The sequence below is a fragment of the Zonotrichia albicollis genome, chromosome 1 (genome assembly GCF_047830755.1).
Source record: "Zonotrichia albicollis isolate bZonAlb1 chromosome 1, bZonAlb1.hap1, whole genome shotgun sequence".
NCBI classification, from domain to species: Eukaryota; Metazoa; Chordata; class Aves; order Passeriformes; family Passerellidae; genus Zonotrichia; species Zonotrichia albicollis.
In genome coordinates, this window is record NC_133819.1 from 3,508,822 (window position 1) to 3,529,867 (window position 21,046).

General features: G+C 40.6%; 1 protein-coding gene across 1 annotated transcript; it reads right to left on the reverse strand.

Annotated features, from left to right (window-relative positions):
• Positions 1–2,010: 2,010 nt before the first annotated feature.
• On the reverse strand, positions 2,011–20,488 carry AQP1 (aquaporin 1 (Colton blood group)). The gene is made up of 4 exons (XM_005491436.3): positions 19,965–20,488; positions 5,725–5,889; positions 5,446–5,526; positions 2,011–3,958 (listed from the first exon to the last, which is right to left on the reverse strand). Exons 1-4 carry the CDS (start codon positions 20,352–20,354, stop codon positions 3,779–3,781), a joined length of 816 nt encoding a protein of 271 aa, XP_005491493.2. The 5' UTR covers positions 20,355–20,488; the 3' UTR covers positions 2,011–3,778.
• Positions 20,489–21,046: the final 558 nt, after the last annotated feature.

Genomic DNA, 21,046 nt, shown 5'->3' on the forward strand with positions numbered 1-21,046 from the left:
GCAGCTGTGGCTGCCCCTGGATCCCTGGAAGTGTCCAAGGCCAGGCTGGGCAGGGCTTGGAGCACCCTGGGGTAGTGGAAGGTGTCCCTAGGTGGTCCTAGGGTTTGGAATTGGATGACATTTCAGCTCTCTTCCAAACCAAACCATTCCTCTGACTCTGGTCCAGAGGGTTTTCCCAGATTCATTCTGTCCTGCTGCAGTCACCAGAAAGTGATGCCTTGTGAAGGCTGACCTAGAACAAAGGCTAGACTGAGTTAAAGAATAAAGCAGGGATTTATTAAAAGGCCTCTATGGATCCACCTTGGGCAGCACCAGAGCCCAGCCAGGGCTGCACCCAAGATGAACCAAAATGGCCCCAAAATGCACGAGCGCTCCCGGGCTCTCTCCCTGGGATCAGTTCTGCTCCATTTGCACCTTGCAGTTCATTGTCCCATTCCAGCTTTAGCCCAGGCAGTCCCACCCTGCTTGTTTTTCTCTCTCCAGCCCACGGTGTTTGTGCTCCTGGGCTGAGATTTGGATCATTTGTCCTTGGTGCCCAGCTGGAGCAGGAATTGTTTTGTCTCCCTGCTCTGTGCACAGAGCTCACCATGCCCTGATATGAAGCTCAGACCCACACACTAAAGCAGCACAGAATGTGAAAAATATAAATTCCAAAACCTGAGGCATCACTAGGATTCTATGGCCTTTTCCTGTTAGAATGTGTGATAAATACAGATGTTTGTGCCCAGGGAATCACCAGGGCACAGACAGTCCATGGATCAGGAGCTCTCAGTGCAGACACCACCGGAGCTGGTTGAAGGATGTCCCAGGTTTGCTTTGTCAGGGACATTTTGTTGAGTTTCTGGGCAATCACATTTGCCCACTTGACACTTGTTAGCAGTTTCGATATTTCTGCTTCATGCCTTTAATTCCTTTCCTGGGTATGTTTCAACTATTTTAATGAGCCAATGATAACTCTGAAGGGTGCTTGTCTAGCACAAAGCAAAACCACTTGTGCCAGGAGTGCAAGCACCATTAGCAGCCATGGCCTGAATCCCTGCTCTCAGTTCAGGGTCCAAGTGCTATAAAAGCACTTTTAAATACACCATTAAGCTTCTCCTTCTTTAAGAAGAATAGAGGGGTTTAAGCCTGGAATTCACCTTAAATACATTTTTTTTCTTAAGAGCTTTACTGTAAATTGGTTAAAAATTATCACTGTGAATACAGGGTTTGGTGGAAATACTCCTTGCCCACAGTAGTGGATTGGAACTAGATGATTTTTTAAGTCCCTTCCAACACAAAATTTTCAATGATTCTGCGATTCTACAAAATACACAAACAAATCACACTTCATTTACTTTGATTTGGGGTGTTTTTTTGTTGTTTGTTTCTTCACTTGTGAAACAATTATTGTACGTCTTTAATCTATTTTATTTATTATTTTAATGATCATAACAGCTAATATGGTGAAGTCCTATCACAACCCAAATGGAAAGAGAGTGGGTTTTGTCTTCACAGTTTTGGACTTAGAAGCATAAAAAAATAAGCCAAGTTCTCTGCAAGGTGTAGACTAAGGAACAAATTGTGAGTTTTACATTTTCTGCACCATTAACTCTTAAGTTACCTGAAGCTTTTCAAAATAAACTATTTACTTTGGGTGAGTTCTGCAACTGTTCTGGCTCTCTCTCTCTCTGGCCCAGAGATTCTGTAAGGTAAGAAAGGGTTAATTTGGAGTCAATGGAGGCACTGGGATAACAGCAGATAAAATTGGAAAGATATCCTAGAAAGTGGGTACAAGATCCTGGTTCTGTGCTTCATTTCTAAGTATAATTTGGAAGAATTCACTTCCAGTTGAGGGTCTGCTTTGCCTGCCATAAAAAAAAGAGCATTTCTTTCCCTAAAGGGAAGCATCAAGTGAAGAGTGGAAAAGTAGAAATTGGCACAGTCTTACAGGTGGACACCTGAAAAATGGTGCAGAAAATTGAATTGCATTACATGACAAATTAAAAATGAAGAATCATGAACAGTTCGTGTGTTAGCACAACTGATTTTTTTTATTTTTAAACCACCCCAAAATCCAATCATGCTCTATGTACATAGGCAATACATGGGATAACACACCAAATGTAGACAAGAAAGATAAAGTATATTCTGGTTTATTTTGCTGGTAATTTTCATTTTTATTCTTTTTTTATTGTCCATCTGCTCAAGTTGATGAAATGATCCAACCCATATGGATTCCTATGCCAGTCCTACCTCACCTCCCAGTTCCACACTGATGGAGGAGAATCCATCTCATTACCTCTGGGGGGTTTTGCTGAATGCTGGAATGTTCTGATTTTCCATCAGTTCCTCTGGGCCTCATTTCTTATGGAATTTTTTTTAGTGCAGAACCAGTATATCAGCACGTGTCTGCTTGAACTATGTTCTATAGTTAGTAGGCAAGACCAGCTAATGCTTTGGGTTACTCAGGAAATCATAAGTAGCACTCACACACACAAATTTAAACAGAAAATAATCTTCCACATCATTTAGAGTGTTAATTTTCTTTCTCATTTCCAGTGTCGTTTATTTTGCTAAGCACTGCTGCAATTCTTTCCACTTGTCTTTATGCTCCTATTTTCTTACAAAACAGTACACTAGGCTTTCTGTATAAAACATATATATAAACATTTATATATATATATATATATAAAAAAACAAAGCAACCACCCCCAAAATGGACCTACAGGTATGTATTTGTCCCTCATTAGAAAATATACCGTGTGTTCATCTGTTTGTGATCCCTGAACGTCACAGCGCTGGTTATTGGAATAGGGTCACAGAGAAAGGGGACTTCTTTTCTCTTTGTTTTGCTTTAAATCACATGATAAATTTCACAAGGTGAACAAAAGCAGAGTAGTCACAGGAACCATCAGATCCTGTTTGCACACTGGCATCACGTCGCTCTTGTTGCCATTGTTGCTACTCTCCAACTTGTATTCTAGTTATTACTTCCCAGGAGTTAATATATCTATATTTTTTTGTTTGTCACATATATTCTTCCCTCATAAGCAGCTGGATAGATGCAGGTTCAATGAGAATGAAACACTAAAAAGTCTGAAAGATCCTGTGACTCTGGAAATTCTTACCTTGCCTTACTTTTCTGGCCCTCTTTTTCTCAAAGATGATCAATCTTTTAGGAAATTATGGGTAATTTTACATAGCAACTAATCTTTAGTAACCTTTCCTTCCAAAAGATGCTTTTGGATGCTGATTTGAGTCTTTTTTTTCCCATTCATCGCTGGCATTAGATGCCAGCCCTGCTTTTTTGTATAAATACTGTTTTTTCAAGTGTAAGGCCTCCGTTATTGGTACAGATGATTCCCTATCCTCAATATCTAGTCTTTCAGGAAAAACCTGGTCATTGGAATTATTTATCATTACTGAGTGATGTGGTGGGAGAACCCCCCATGCTAAATACGCCTCAAAATTGGGTGGTACCAAGGGAATGGTTAAACTTCAGCCCAATTTATTTAAGTCGTGCCAAGGCGACCTAAATAAACTTCACCCTATTTTGTTTAGGTCATGACTTCTTAACCTAAAGACTCTGTAATTAAAAAACCCCAGATATAAAAAATGCTATTAGGATTGGGGGCATAAAAAAAAAAAAAAAAGGAAAACTGTATTGAATTAAAAAAACAAAGTACTGCTTGCTGGTTTACAAAGAGTCTATAACACTGACAAAATCTTCGGAAACCAATGTGCTGCTTTTTTTTTTTTTTTTTCCTTTTTTTTTCCCATCTCTCCATGCCCTTCTTTACTTTGGCTTCATCTCCACCCGGGAGTTCATATCATCCCCTTCCAGGTCATACTCTTCTACTTGGCCACTGGTCCACACCTTCATGCGGTCGGTGAGGTCGCTGGTTCTGGGCGCCAGGATGAAGTCGTAAATCAGGGCAGCACTTGCTCCTCCAATGATTGGGCCAACCCAGAAAATCTGAAATACAAATCCAAGCCATTACATCAAGTATGTCTGCATTTGAAGGTCCTCTGAGGATTTTCACAGTGAAATTTGCAGCCTGTCCACCTGAATGTTTATTTAACCACGTGGCATAAAACAAGGAATTTGTCACCATGAGTTGGTGGTAGACCCAGAGGTGAATAATTGTGATTATATTATCAATTTGTGATATTTAAAATGAGTTCCTTACTGCTAAAACATCTCTGCTGCTGCATACAGAGCTGGCAGGGGAGCATAATTTCTGAAACAACAGGGCATTAGTTTCCATTCTCCTATTGAATTCCAGTCATAGGTGAATTTGAAAGTAATACTTAACGAGGACTTAATTTGACACTAGATGATGCTTAGCTGGTGATATTGCTGTGATTGAACTGCCCTGACCACTTAAGAAAACTAAAATTTAGAAGGAGAGGTAATACAAGGATTTTAGTAGAAAAGTTGATTTTGTTAGAAATAACAGAAGATATTGAAGACTTTGCAGGGCAAAAGCACTACTGAGTCTGGAAACTCTTTTATTCAGCAATATCAGTAGTTTAACACAAATTATTACATCTATCTTATTCTGTATCTACAAAGGATAATAATTTTCCCATTACATTCTGAAAATATCAGCTCCTCACTTAGTTACTTCCCTTTTGTGTCCTAATAATAATGCTCAAGTGGTAGACACTGCCAAAATTTCCCAAGGGTCCTCCTTTTATGTTTTACTCTTTAGATGAAAATGGAATCCGTATCCAAAACGTTCATAACCCCATTGTATTACCACTAAATTTCCACCTGTGCCTATGTAACTGGCTGCCAAAATCATGACTAGGAGAGTTGGAACAAGCCTCATTTTATATATTCAAGAACACACGTTCATTTACAGCTTTATATCAGCCTTCTTTATTGAGCTTTAGTGAAATAAGTAAATTTTTGTGAAGAACCTCATTTTAACCACATTTAAACACAAGGAATAATCTAAAATTTATAGTGTTTCCAGAGCACTTATCCTTGAAAACACATAAGCAGACACTCAGCTTTAAGAGGCTGAACATTTTATTAGCTGTTAAATATTGGATGATCTGTTTCAGTTAATAAACATGCTTAAGAATCTTTCTAAATTGGGTTTTACCAGATTAAGGAGTAGCATTTTACAAATTTAATTTAAACAATAAATAAACAGTACAGGATTCTGTGTAATAAGGCTTAAACAATTAAAATGCTTTAAGTAAATAAATATAAAGGGGAATAACCAGAGAAAAATGTACTGTATTACTTTAAGTACAGAGACTGAACGAGCCCGAAGACTTTTTGTTTGCCTGAGGGTGGTCAGGATTTAAAGAAGAATATTCTTTGTTAGGTGAAATGGAAATGCCAACTCTCTGACTTGGTCCTAATGATACCTGTTGAAATCTTTCTGATCTTGCAGGTTATGTGTTTTTCAGAGCCTCTTGTGAGTTAAACAAATTTACTCAACTTACCCAGTGATCTTGAAAATTGTTGGCGATGAGCGCTGAGCCGAAAGATCTGGCTGGGTTAATTCCACAGCCGGTGTAATCAATCTAGGAGGTGGAGAGAGAACCAAAGGTGAGGCACAGATGAAGCTTCCCCATCATCTCACTGGCCCACCCCGAGGTGGGAGAGGGCAGATATATATATATATATATATATATATATATATATACTCTTATATATATATATATATAACCTCTTATATATATATATATATATATATATAACCTCTGAGGGCTCAAACTTACAGCCAGAAGATGGCCCAAGGCAACGGAGAGACCAATGGCCAAAGGCGCCGATCCCGAGACGTCGTTCCTTCTCCTGTCTGTGGTGGCCAGGACACACAGCACCAGCTGGAAGGTGGCAATGATTTCAATTCCCAGCCCTTGGCCTGCATTGATTCCTTCTGAAAGCTGCATGGAGGCAAGAAGGAAAATGTTATTTCATATTACTGCATGACTTCAAGCAGTGTAATAAAGCTCTGCACTATCTACTTCTTCAATATGAACCTGCATATCCATTTCCCTCCTGGGGTTCCTTTTGCTTAGCAGGGGGAAAAAGAGGAAGAAATAGAAAAAATTGAAGAGAAGTTAGTTTTGAAACACTGCCTGCTGTACTCAAGCCTAGGCATAAGCAGTTGTTTTTGTTTTTTTGAGTGGTTGCTTCTTCCAGCCAAAGTGAACACTCAGCCACTGGGCACAGTGAGAGTGGAATTATCTATGTGTGAGAAACAAACCAGCCAGAGAGTCACCTCCAACAGAGTTGACTTTTCAGAAATGAACTGTGGTGCCTTAGGACAGTCACTCATTGCTTCAGGAACTTCCATATTAATATAAAGATATTAATGTTCCACCTAGACTGTAAATTAACATGCCCCAGGAAATACCCTGAGATTTCCACGGAGTTTATGGGGGACTGGTAGATGTGACAGAAGACCAAAAGTATGTAAAACATTTCTAGATATTAACATTTAGTCAATTTATCTCTAATTTGCACAGATAACGGTGTAGTCAGTGGAGATGAGATCCATTCACCTGATGAAATGAAGGAGATAATTTGAAAGCTCTTTTTGTTCTTTTAATAGATCTCATTTGACTACAAAGAGCTTAGACACCTAACTCACAGCTGAACTACTTTTTGGTGCCTTAGACTCAAACTGAAGCTCATTTAACTTCTTTGGGATTCATTAAAAAGAAATCCCCAGTTAAAGAATCCCAAGGGGCTGATGGGAGTGCTTCAATTTCCTGCTGAAGTGGATTACCTATAAAACTGAAACTGTCAGGGATAAATATTCCAATGGAATTATTAGTCATGAAATCAGCACAGTTTCTTGTAAGTGCTGTAGAGCATATTGAAACCATGGTGATTCACTTAAATGGACATTACAGAGCAGAAATGCTGCCACATTTCAGGAGTACTGCTAAAAACTTGTGCCTAACAAGAAACCATGGAGGTAAACCATTTGATGTTAAAACAAGTTTTGAGTTCTGCTTTTAATTTCTGTATTCAGTGGTGTTTCCATTAAGTCAAGGCAAGTCTGTTACTGAGCTGAATAACTTGATGTTAAGCAGAAATAACTCACTTGTATGGATGGGATGAAACATGAGCTGGCCAAAGGCCAGAGAACTGAGAATGTGACTCAGAGTAGGAAGAAAACTCTGCAAAACTTATATTAATTTGTGCTATCAGTTGGTTATCACATCTGTCAGAGCCCCTGCATTAAAAACTGCTGGGTCATTCGTGGCAAGAAACATAATTACATGTTGTTGTGATCTGTCCAGAACAATGAAACCACGGGAAATCCTGCTGTTAATCTGATTTTGTGGTTTATGCCCTAATTTCCCCAAAGCTAATATTTGAAAAACCTTAAAACTTAAAGATGGTCAACTGAACTATTTCACTTTCCACAGGTGCTGTTCACATTTCATGTTTCTTCTCTGTAGCAAAGTATAATATCAAATTTTAAAGCAATGAAAAAAAGTCATTTGAGACTTTTCTCAGCATAAATCTGATTTTTAAATCCTGCTATTCTGAAACACTAATAATGTATTTTTATAGCTTGTTCTTTAACATGCAGGAGCTATATCCTCTGAGTTGGAAATAGTTTTTTCACAAATAGAAGGAAATTCTGGTTGAAAGGATGGGTATTTTGGTTCCTTCAGCATCCACAGAGTAGAAACTGAACTCCATTAATAAAACCTTCATCATTATTAGCACTTACACGTGAGAAGTGTGAGTCTGACATGAATGCATCTATACAAGATGCACTGAAATTTGCAGATCTAGAAATTCCTGCTTGATATCTCCGAATTAATATTCTGTTGCTTTTGTAAGTTTTAAAAGTAAGCAAGTTTTTTTCACTGTAGAAACAGTGGAATTTTTGTCTCTCAACAAATTAGGCTTCCAGTGTGTTTCCTTGTATCAAAACTAATTTAAGCATGTGGACTATGTACCCTCTGGAAAATCTTATCTCACATTTGGAAGGCCAAATGGCCAAACTTAAAAGCTAGGTAGCAAATAAGTGACTGATGTGCACATGCCCAAAAGCAGATAAGAAACCAAATTCTTTTCTATCATAATGCAACCCCAGAGAACCCAGAGCTGAGGTCTGGCACATCAATGTTGGCATTTGACAAAGCCTTGACATTTTAAAATATTAAACACTGGCCAGCCATTGGGCTTTCCCTTCACTTGAAGGGCTTCTATAAAAGACAATAAGAGCAAAATTATTCTTTAAAAACCTGTGATAATCCTTATCTTTGAGAGGAGGAAATCATATTCTTCCTTTCCCTCCAGGAAAAACACATCCTACAGCTGACGTGGCTTGAGGTCATTCTCCCTGCTAATCAACACTTATTGATGGGCTGAGTGGGATCAAAGAAAACCTGGAAATATCATAGGAAACCTTTTGCTTTCCTCCAGCCATGTAATTTTACACAGCCTGCCAGAAACATTAAGATTCTACTGTGAGAGCAAGGACACTGGGCTGTGCTCCAAAATGGGACAAACCCAGGCAAACCTTGGATGTCCTGCTTTTTTTGGGGGCCTGTGGATCTGCAGTGTGCAAGTAGGATATTAAATATTAACTAAATTTAAATATTTATTAAATATATAATATATAAATAGTCTGTAGGATAACAGAATATTTATTTGCCTTCTTATCAGAGGTAAGTTTTCACTGCAGCATCCCCCTGGGCCATCTATGGTACATGTGGAATAGCACCAGTGTTTACCATCCCAAGCACACCCCAGAAAAGCTTTAGAAAGGGAATAGGAATGTACATTCCCTTCTGTCAAGTTAAAATATCCATGTATATGTGCATATTTATATTTAATTTATATTTTATCTATATTTATAGGTTTATGGTTTTTTATATTTATAGTATAGTTATATTATTAATGTTTATAGTTATATTATTTATATTTATAGTTATCCTCATTCACAGTGGATTTGCAAGTCTTACCCAGATAACATTTTGCACCTTTTGAATCTGCTGGTTTAAACTCTTGACAGAACCAGGGAGGCACAACCAACATGGGTTTGTCAATCTTTCCTTGTATTTTCTTTATGTTATTCAGGTTTTTAAGGAAAGTTTGAACTTTTGTGGAAGATTTTGTAGAATGCCAGACTCCAGAAGCTTCAATGGTGTCTAAAGCTTAATCTGAATTTAGTAGGAAATAGTACCACACATTAGAGACCTGACTAAAGATCATCAGCTGTTCTTAACATCTGCCATTCTGTTGCTGAGAATATCCAAAATACAAGGTGACCAATATTTCTGGTTCCTAAATAGACAAAATAATGCTTTGAAACGAGACACAGCATTTCTAGTGCAGTGTTGGGGTAAAGAGAACCCTTTCCAGTGACCTGTACCCACACTGCAATGCCTTTTTCCCTGCACTGGTACCCTGATGGATCTGCTGGGAAATCTTTGACATCTTCTCTTTGCAGTCCAATAATCTTCATTAAGGTAACAGAAAAAAATTCAGAGGGTAGAGAACAGCACAGCAACTCCCTGAATTTGTCAGGTTTCAGACCTGAGATACTTGAGGACTGGATTCAATGCTTTAGGGAACCAAACATGCTCTAAGGGGTTAAATGAAACACACAAGACCATATTCATCTCCAAGAGAGTCTACACAGGCTTCTTTTCCTTTTCTGTTCACATGAATAATTCCACTCAACTTCATTTCTAATGTCAGTGTTTTGACAGCAGAAGCAACAGAAACACACATAAGAAATGGGCTGAATCACTGGCAAGATGGGAGAGTTGTCTGTGGATGCATTTTTCTGATCAGCTGAACCAATCTTGGCTGCAGCAGCCTGCAGTGAGTAATTCCCCCTCAACCTCACAGCTCCCAGACAAGAAGCACAACATGCAGACACCCCAAGGGAGGTGCATCCTCCTGTGAGCTGAATTCCACCATTTCCATCCTTAACAATCCCATTATTAATATTTTTTTCCCCTCAGTTCACTGTGAATCTGATCGAGGTCATGGAATTAAAATCTACCAGAATTCAGTAAATGAACAGAAATCACATCTTATTCAGAAAACTCCTGAGATGCATCTAATTGGAAACTAAGGAAGCACTGAAGGCACAGTGGCTCAAGAGACATTCAAATGAGGAATGTTAAACCCCAAAAAACGTTATCTAGACATGAACATGAGAGAAATTAGTTGAGAGGAACACCTGCTTTATATCTTAGGAAATGGGCAGTGTCCACATCACTTCCAGCTCTCCATAACATCACACAGGAGATGGGAACTACAGAATTTGTTTCCCAGAAGTGCCCTTAACTGCCACGTTTAGCTGACTGCCTCCCACAGCAATCATTTGGGCAAATTAATGGTGTGTTTTCTTTCCTTTTGATTTTTTTTTTAATTTCTTTTTTTTTTTTTTTTTAAGGACAGGATATTTATGAGTTGTCCGCCTTCGGAAGAGAAAAGGGGACAGGAAATTAAACTGGCCCAAGGTAAACCCCACTGTGTACTTCTCCAGTGGCTTCATATTTTTCCCATTACCAGTGAAAGTATATCAAGTTCAAACCTGTTTCCCGTTATATGGATAAGACACTTTGTTATGCAAGGTGGCTCCATCACGTGGGATGGGCTGAGCTCCATCTCATCCAACAAAACCTCAGCCCTGGATTGGAGCTTCCAGGGCCCAGCTTCCTTTCATATAACAGGGATTAGTTTCTCATTGTTCCAGAAAAAAAAAATTAAAAAAATGAAAATAGGAGGCCTCTGGTATTGCAAAAGTCTATTTTTTAGCAGGGGAATGTCAGCTTTCCCCATTCTTATGAAACACCAGAGCAAGCCCTGCCTGCTGGTGTGGCTTTGGGGGAGAAAATTTAAGCCACAGCATTTCACAGCATTTTTAATGGCTGAGAATTCTCTTCCTTGCATATCCTCACCATCTTACCTAAATTATTACCTTTTGTCTGCCTTGGCAGACATTTTTCTTCAAATTAGCATTTTATTCAAGTAAATTTTTGCTGTCTTACAGCTTTTTTTTTTTCTTGTAGCTAAAAATTTCCCTTCTTTGACTTTCCTTCTTTTACTGAATAAGGAAAAGTCTTCACAATAGTTTAGATGGTTCATTTTCTCTTCCTCCTCCTCCTCTTTTGAAATATTAATCATTCTTTTTTATGCCAACTAGCTATCATTTAAGTGTCTGGCTGGCAAAGTTCTTTAATGGGATGCTCTACAAATGTAATTTCAGAAATTTGTCTCCCTACTTCCCTCCAAGCCACATCCCACTGTCTTGCCTGTCGTTTTGTTTGACTTCTCTCACTCTTTCAGTTCCAACTCTGTCATGAAATGAACTTGATGATTTCCATATTGATAACATACCTTTATTCTCCTGGAAGACTGTCCCACATCTCTATAACTATAAACCTTGAGTGATAGTCAGAATTGATTCAGAGATTCATCCCTGGCTGTTTAACTACAGTTATTCACTTCTACCCTTGCTATTTAACAGTATCACTGTGAAATTGATGTTTCTATACCCATTAATTGAGTATTAGGGACTCAGGGAGTACAAAAGTCTCATTTCTTTAGTAAGGACAGGCAGGCAAAGATCTAAAGAGTTTCACTTAAAATTATACGACAGGAGGACTCAGAAGCTGCTAATAAATTAGCTTTGGATTGTATCCTACGTCAACAATGGAAGCATTCAGCAGAACCTGGGGACAAAACACATTGTCCTTTGCTAGATTATCCTTCCTATAAATACAGCCTTAAGAGCTCTAAAGGGGACTCATTCAATTCCCAAAGCAGAAATCATATTTTCCGTTCCTCAGGCAGCAGACACCCTCCAGGAACGAGGCCCAGCTCCCTCCTCCCACCCTCTGCAGGCAGAGGAGAAATTATCCAGGGCTTTGTGTTTTAGTGCCATGGAGAGAAAGAGGGGAGAATGATTATTGTATTAAACCAGAGCACATAAAATTTGCGTGTCAGACCAAGACAGGCAGTAAAAGTTCCTCTACAGGGCTTGTTTTTAGCACAGCTGGTCAGACACAGACATTTTTTTTTTATTTACACTTTTACTTTTTTGATGTGCCTCTGGGAAAGTTGCTTGGGAGAAATTTTTTTTTTTTTTGTTAAACGTTGCTGCTGAGAAATAAACAACTTCTATACAGAGGATGAGGAATTGTGAGGTTTTGCATTTTTTTTTTTTCCAAGGAAAACCCAAGGAAATAGTAAATTTTCTGTAATAGTTGAAGCACTCATTTATACCACAGAGCTGTTTATTATCTCCTCCATTACCAGCCCAGGAGGAGATTGTATTTCAGTGGGGAATTTTGGGCATATCTGAATTTTGAGCCAAATAGAATCATCCTTTCTATGTTGTTACTGGAATAACACCTGCATTTGCACAAACCTCACCGCGTGGTTGTTGGCAATTTTACCAAAGTAATATTCATTTTATATTTCTAGACAAACTCCAGCAAATCTGTGAAGTTCTCAAAATTTATGAGCCATAAATAAGCATTGAACACTTGGCATTTCCATGGGGTTAAAAAACAGCTCTGAGCCTATGCAACATATTTCAGGAATTGGGGGGGATAATTCCAGCTCCTCTGTTTCTCCACCTTGCTCATCAGGCAAGAAATCCTAACAAAGGAATGAAAAGGGGCCAAACCTGACCTTACCCATTCCAAGCCCTCAGGAGGAGTTGTGTGTGTAAATGTGTAAGGAAACGTTTCTGCTCTGAAAGCCTCCATTGACTTCACTTGGCACAGAATTAGCCTGGAAAAGTTGAGTTTTCTGTGACACCTCCCAGTGGTTCCTAGAGAGGGGATGCACAGGACTCGTCCAGGATTTCTTTACTCCTTTCTAGTCTAGGAGTTGTGCCTTGCAGAGCTCTCAGGCCACATTTTTGCCCTCCTGCTGTTTATAGTTTCCTCCAGGATGCCTGTCGGGCTCTGTATATTTGATTTAACAGGTTGATGTTGTGCCTCAGCCTCAGATCTCCTCAGTTCAATGAAGCTGCAGCAGTCAAGCACCAGCCCCAGCTCTGGATGCCAGGAAGATCAGCATTTTCCCATCAATTACACATTAATAAATACTCAGGGCTCAGAATGTTCCCAGCCAGGCCAGAAAAACCTCCAGGAGACAATTGTGGTAGCAGGTAAAGACCCCTTTGTTATTGAATTCTCTCCTTTAAGCTGGAGAATGGACAAATAAGCAAAAACGTACTACAGCCCTAAAGAAAACAGGCAATTTCCTCTGGAGACAAACAGGAAATTTTTCAGGGGCTATCTTTTCTCCCTTTAGTACTTTTGATATGCTTTAAAAATGCTTCACTTAAAAATATCTATACAGATAGTGATCGTTTTTAGGATTCTCTGATTAAAGAAATGGTATTCTCAGCTCCCTGAAGGTTTACATTAACTGCTAAAACCCACGAGCCCTGCTGCAAAAACCTAGATTTTTTTTTTCTTATCATTGCACCAATTTAACCAGATTTAATCATATTCATTCTCTTGCTGTGGGCATTTCCATTTGTTCTCGGGCTGTGGTCCTGGCCATGTCAGATCTTGCTTCAGAACCCACACCCATTATTAGATTATTTTTTTTAACTTTCCAATTAATTTAGATTAAAAATTTAAATTTGGATTTATCTCATCTGAAGAATCTTTCTGTCCATCTGTCTCTGGTGTGTGAGTGTGTTTGGGGGTGTGCAAACATATTACACACAGAACACCCAAATATATTTGGTGTAATCAGAGAACTCTGTGGAAAGGAAACAAATTTAAATGGTTTATTTGCCACTCAGGAAGGCTGGTGGCAAAATGAATTTTACTTAAATCTTACTTAGTCTGACTGTTGATCTAACACAGAAAAGAAATCATTCCCTGAAAATCCCACTCCACTTGTATTACAATATTAACTAACCAACCAAATTAATAATATTTTTAGATCTATGGTGACTCACTGTTTAAACACTTCTGCGCATCCTTTTCAGGAATTTCTACCATTTCTAAGTAGAAATAAGTGAAGAAAACTTTTAGTTTGAGGCCTGCAGATCATTCTCCAAATGCTCATCCTTGGATCCACTGGCACAAAACCCATTTTGATCTCCTCTGTTCTAGCACAAAAGGACAGGGCTGCAGAAGGATGAGCACCAAGGGCCTCTCCTTGTCCCAGAAAAGCTGTGCTGCTGCATCCCTCCAAAATCCTGGGATATGGCTCTGTTATTGGAGAGGCGCTAAGCAAATCTTCTTGGAAACTGAAATCGGATAAAAAGCTCTGAGATCCGAGATAAGGATTCGAGCCATAACCCCAGATTCTCTGGGGGATGGGTGATAACCATCAGGTTTACATCTCAGCCCAGATGTTTCTGCTGTCAGTGTGTGAACCCATTAAAAAGATGTCGAGACCGCGGCCAGTTTTGAGCAGGTGCCTTTCCTGTGTCCCACCTGCCCTGCCTGGGGCCTCTCAGGACAATGCTGGCAAGCCTTGAAAGCCCTCTGCTGCAAAAACTGACAGTGAACAATGAGCTATTGTTGTGACAGTCTTTGTTAAGAAATAAAAATCCCAGATCTATGTCATGTACCGGAACCATTTTGCTCATTTTAGAAATGTAGCAGCTTTTTGTCCCTTGTGAATGTTGGAGTCCTCAAGCATGCAGAGGCAAAGTTGGCAGGAGAAGCTTAATCTAGATCAAAAAAAGGCAAGGCAAAGGCAGGGAGAATGAAGCTCCTCACTGTCCTGGACTTGAGAAAGGCACAAAATATTATCTGCATTGAAAAAAATAAAATAAGTTATGCAAGGATTTTTCAATAAGCACTAAAGGTCAGGATCTCAGCTGCCTGTCTCGTCCATCCAGCAGCACCTCTGGAGCTGCAATTTTCCACAGTGACTCAGAGGAAAAGCAGCATCACTTACTCAATTGTCCCCTCACACTGTCAAGCTCTCAGTTTATTTTGGATGTTCTTCCAACTGGAGCTGGCTTTGTCTAATTGGAGGTTGGAGAACGGGCTCGAAGGGCACGAGGAGCCAGGGAAATCACAAGGCAAACACTGAGTCACCCAGGGCAACCAGGCAAGTCCTGCTCCCCATGGTGAGAAGGCCACTGGTGGGCACCAAATGTGGGGAGTGTGGTGATTCCCCATGGGGAATTCCCTCTGAGACAAGTTTCTAAAGGATGGGAAGTGTCCAGTGGGGAATATCATGGTAAATACTTCAGTATTTATCCCACAAACACCATTAAAAGGTGTGGCAGGTCTCAACTACACGAAAGGGAATTCCCAGTGCTGGTGCAACATTATGTTTGCACTGCAAATGCAAATTGGGAATTTATTGGGAGAAAATTCACCAGCATGGATGCCCTAAAGATGACAAGGATCCACATATCTTATCACAGCCTATGCCCCACTCTCCTGGGCACAAAAGATTGTTCATTTTCCCCAAGCAGCAGAATAAGACTGGAACATGTAGACAGTAAAGGAAGGAAAACCTAAAAATCTCCAGCATTCAGGCTCCAATTTGCTCTGATGCTGCTGGATCCCAATCTAGCTCAGTGGGAGTAGTTATGGAAAGAGGACTCATTCCCAACCCTGGAAGTGTCCAAGTTGGACAGGGCTTGGAGCAGCCTGGGACAGTGGAAGGTGTCCCTGCCATGGAGGGGGTTGGATCTTTAGGGTCTCTTCCAACCCAAGCTATTCCATGATTCTGTGGTCCTGTGGTGCACCTTTGGTGAGGCTGGAAGGTCAAAGCAGCAGATGCTGGCCTGGCATTACTGACAAAGACAGCAAAAACCTCTTTTATCCCTGTCCTTGAGCAATCCAGAGCTGGACACGGGGAGTTTATCCCCAAAGGACATGGTGTGCACCACCTGTGCCATGGCTGATCCTGACGTGGGCAGCCCCAGGGAGCAGCAGAGACACAGCCCAGCCAGTCACAGCCGAAATTCAAAGGGTGTTCCAGCAACAAGCAAATCTCCATGCTCCAGGAATAGCATCCACATGAATATTCACCTGTCTTAAAATGACCTCTGAATCCACTGACCACAGATCTCCTCTGGCTTTTCCAGAGAGCTCCTTAGTTACACAAACAACATTTATCAGTTCACTGGGTGTTTTCTAAACTCAAGGCCTCCTATTTGTTATTCTTGGTTGTTTTTCTTTTCCCTTTATCTACCCGAGCAACATTACCTACGGGTCTGTTTTTCTTGCCTACAATTCTTGATCCACTTATAACTTTTAAAATAATATCTTTCATCATAAACTCGAAGGAAGAGTTTTCAAATAGTTTCCAAATTATAGCCCTGAGAGTCTGGGGACACATTTCCTGGCACTCTCATCACTATGCCAAAATACAGAAAACTATGAAATTGTGAAAATTGTGAAGTGGTGTCTGCATTTGTCACAAAATTCTAATTATTCATCTATATCTATATATTTAGCTCAAACTATTATATATATATATATATATATATACAGATAGATGGATAGACAAATAGATACACAAATATGAAATAACCTGAGCTAAAGAAATTTTCTGACCATGTTTTTAAGAGTTTGCTAAAAGTTCTCCAGATAAACATTGTCTAACAGCAAATATTGTGTTACTTTACAGCACAGAAGTCTCTTCTCTCCTCTCTTTCCTGCTTGAGCTCTTTGTTGGTCATTAACTGCCTGTGCTGAGTAGTTTGTTCCATTATCTAAACTCCAGATCTGTCCTCACCAGACAATAGCCAGCTCTGCTGGCAGATGAGTGCATTTTGGATCTGGAATTCTCTATTCTTACAGCTTTACCTAATGGAAATTTGTAACATGTAGTAATCTAACTTTCAAAAAAAAATATACAAGATGATGTAAGGAAAAATATTTAAATTTTTAGAAGAGCAAACACACTGCATACTCCTCTTCCAGCTTCTCCAATTCTCAAAGTTTTTACTTTGGAGCACAAGCCACTACTAAAACATATTGGAAGTTAAGTGTCTTAAAAGGATTCAGTAATCTAAATACATCTCTGAGCGTTGTCCAAAATGTCTTACTTGGGACCAGCCAAAGTAACTAAAAATATGTCTGTTGACTTAAGCACAGTTTGGATCAAAATCCTAATGTGCGACTGGTTTGCTTGTCTTGGTGTAAACCAGACCTTAACAATGAACATGTTAAAGGCATATCCTGCATTTTCATCCTCCCTTCTTTCTCCTCAGCCTTGCACTGTCCATGGCTGGGGTTTGTGCTTCATTTGATTGTGTTTCCTTTTTTCCTTTTGTGCAGTGAGAAAGACACGGATTTATCCCACTTAATTTTGGATTCTTAGCAGAGGTTTGTAAGCCTGGAGCCCCAGCATGGCAAAGAGCAGCTGGGTGTCTCTGGAAGCAACTCAACAGATCCAGAGGCTGAAGTGCCTCTCTTTGTCCCTCATTCCCTGAGGATTTGAGAGCAGCCAGTGGAAATGGGTTCTCAGCTTGGTCCCCCAGTGCAGGACTTGCAGCCAGGCAGGAGAAATCCAAGTTCAGGCATGCAACCCCACCCTGTATCCACTGGGAGCCCTGGATGGCCACTCACCCCATTACACACTGCCCCCACCACATTTTTCCTGTAAAAAAACACATTTCCAAGAGCACAGCAGGGTCAGAACAGAGGACAAATCCACACACATCCAGACCCTCCTCCCAAACATGCAGCGCTCTCTATTCCTATTCTGAACAGGGAATCCACACCTTGTTATCTACAAGAAGAGAGAGCAGCTAGCAGGGATGCCATCTCTGAGCCTCCCATTCTTGTCCCCCGGTTAAAAACCATAATAAAAGCAACTCTGTGGTTCCTCCTTGCCAGCTCTTTGCTGGAGGAGGCACCTCGGTGCTGTGGATCCAGGATGTGCCCATTGAGATCAGCCCTGCACGAGCACAGCCCCTCTGCTGCTGCTCCCCCCTGCCTTGGGCTCAGACCCAGCTCCCCCTCAGCCCTCCCCAGGCACTCCAGGCTTGTCACTGGGAAATGAATGGATTTGCTTTCCTTTCCTTTTCTTTCCTTTCCTCTCTCTCAAGGCAGAAGAACAGCTGCTGCCCCTACTATCCCCAGGGGGGTCTCCCCACTGCTCTTCCAGCCAGAACATTTGTAAGTGGATGTGAAAGAAAAAAAGAAACAAATATCTGAATATTTTCCTGAATATTCAAATATTCAGATATTCAAATATTCAAACATTCGAATATTCAAATATTTCCTGAATTTCCAAATATCTGAATATTTTCCACAACAAACAGTGAGACCAGAGCTTTTAGAAACTATATTCTCTGTTATTCCATTGCACAGAAATTGCTGATTGATTTGTAAAATTTATATGATGGAGACTTAACCCTGCCTGGTTTTGCCTTTGTAACTTGAGGAGTTACTGACTGAGAAGCAAAAACAGCTTCACCCCCCTTCACAAATGGCCAGGTTTAGAGCTTTGGTTAGAGGAAGGAACCAGTCATCAGGATTTTATGGAAGCAAAAGGGAAAAGCCAAACTTAAGTGCTACCAAAACCAGACCTCCCGTGTTTAATGGCAGTTGGACCTCTCGAGGAAACCACTTGGGCAGACACCCTGTCCCATGTGGTTGAGCTGTTCCCTCTGTCAGTGGTTTCAGAGGAAAAGATCAAGTATCACACTCTCAGCCAGAACCTTCTGGAGTCAATAAAATTATTCGCTCTTCTTCCCCAAAATATTTTGAGTTAACCCATCAAAATTTCCAAAACACTGGCAGGATGGAATAGCTGCAGGCACCAGGAGAGAGGGAGGTGAGAAGCCAACTCACAGAGTAACACAAGGGTGAATGATACTGAGCTGCCCAGGAATCACCTTAATATCAGGTTTTACTCTGTTTTGAAAACTTGACTCATGTTCTGAATTAATTGTAATGTCAAATTACAGTATGCAAAACCATATTGCTGTTTTGCCTGAGTTATTTCAGAAGAGATGTTGCATTTGCAGCTTTATGTCCCAAATACCCTTGTGACTACAAATGGGCAGAAGATTTCAAATTAGCTCAATTTACAAACGGCAGTCAGGAATACTCGAAAGAAAGAGGCCAAGGAAAATATGTAAAATACTTGTTCTTAAGAGATCAGGTCAAGTAAGTGACCAGAAAGAATTTCCATTTATAGCACTGTGCGTCCTGCAGTGGATGTAGCACTGCCTCTGACAGTGGGATGATTTCAAGTTTAGAAGTGTATTTATCCTTTTTTCTTTCCTATTATTCTGCTACAAAAACAGCAAAATGACATTTTGAGGAGGAGGAGTTGTGGCCAGGCAGTTTTTAGGCAGCGTGATGTGAGCATCTGGCTGGGAGAGAGCTGGAACCTGCACCCCAGTTACCTGTAGCTGCCTCATGTTTTTCCACCAGTTTATACATGAGAATTCAGGATTTGTCCAATTTTTGCCCAGAAATGCACAGAAAGGCAGCTGGGATTCTGCCAGGCAGGATCTGCGTGCTCTGCCTAAAGCAACAGGTATACTGCTCACACCTTTGGGGTTGGGATTTCTCCTGCTGCACATCTCTCTCTGCTCCCATGGGTTTTCACTGCAGTCATCACCAGTATACACAAACCATTAATTAAGTACTGAAAAGGAACCACACTCACAGAAGCCAAAACAACACAGGTGTATGCACATTAATCAACATCTCACCTTAGAGACCCTCATGACCACTAAAGGTCATTAAACTGCCAGTGATTTCAGCATTAAATTGGCATCAAAAGCCACCTTTCAGCAACTTGGGCATACAAAACTGAACATAAGCAAAACTGATCACGACCAGAATGTCCTAAAGCTTCAAAATGATGGGGAGGAAGGACCATCCCTGTGACATCCTGGTTATCATTTAGGATTGGATTCTCTCCTACAATAAACAGTCGCGCTCTCTGAGGTCACCAGCACCAACAGAACCCCCACATCTTTAGCAAATTACAGCTGCTACATTTCTACTCTAAAAAAAAAAAAAATAAAAAAATAAAGGAGGAATTCAAAGTTTCTACTTACAGCATTAAGCCCCAGGGAGTTTTCTGGGAGAGAGGAGGTGACTCCTGAGAGGATGGCTGTGGCCACCACTGCCCCCAGGCACTGGGCGAGGATGTACATGAGCGCCTTGAAGATGCTGATCTGGCAGCTGAGCAGCAGCCCCAGGGTGACAGCTGGGTTCAGGTGTGCCCCACTGATGTGGCCCACGCTCTGAGCCATGGTAGCAATGGATAACCCAAAAGCCAGAGAAACCTTCACGTTGTCCTGAGACCTCGTTGATGTTTTGTTGGCCACCACGGGGAACTGGAAGCCCAGAGCAGAGCCAATGCTGATAAAAATGAAAAGGCTCATGGCCAGGAACTCAGCCACCACTGCCCTCCAGAATATTTTCTTTCTGAATTCACTAGCCATCTTTCCTCTTTCTCTCTCTCTCTCTCCCCTCCTCACTTTCCCTTCTCCCTCTGTCCCTTCCTTTGCTTGATATTTTCCCTTAGAGGTCTGAAGAGAAATCTGGAGGAAAAATACAGTCCTTGGATTATTTATAGGGCTTTGGGTGGTCTGTAGGAGGGAAGGGGTGTTGCACAAAAGGAGGAAAGAACATCTACATAGATGCTGACTGCTAGATTGATGTAAGACACTGTTTGCCTGCCAAAGTTTTTTTCTTCCTTTTTTTTTTTTCTTTCCTTTTCCCCTCCCTTAACGGCGTTCGGTCTCTGCCGCCGTTTATGAGAGGCTTTTTAAAATTCTTGGAAAAGTCTTTAGGAGAGCCTTAGGAATTTCAGCCTCACTTCTTTAACTCCTGTGTCATCTTTCAGCGTGTGGATATCGGGATGAAAGCTTTGATGGGATTTCTGTCTGGAGCTGAAACAGAAAGCAAAGTTATCAGAGCAGGCTGGTAAGTTATTCACGCTCAGCTTCAGCTGCAGCAGATAACAGCTGAAAGTAGTAAATAAGACTGACAGCTAAATCCACACTCCAGAGGCTTCAGTAGCTCTGTTTCTTTTGAAAAAAAAAAAAAAAAAGGTAGAAATGTCCCTTCTGCTGGCTCTGTGGACTCGGAGATGTTTTGGATGCCAAGTCTGGCGGCTGTACAGACACTCTTG

Coding starts and splice junctions, on each gene's coding strand:
- AQP1 (XM_005491436.3), bottom strand. CDS start 20,354: ATGGCTAGTGAATTCAGAAAGAAAATATTCTGGAGGGCAGTGGTGGCT. Junction 5,527..5,724: donor CCTTGGGCCATCTTCTGGCT/GTAAGTTTGAGC, acceptor TCCACCTCCTAG/ATTGATTACACCGGCTGTGG. Junction 3,959..5,445: donor ACAATTTTCAAGATCACTGG/GTAAGTTGAGTA, acceptor TTTGTATTTCAG/ATTTTCTGGGTTGGCCCAAT.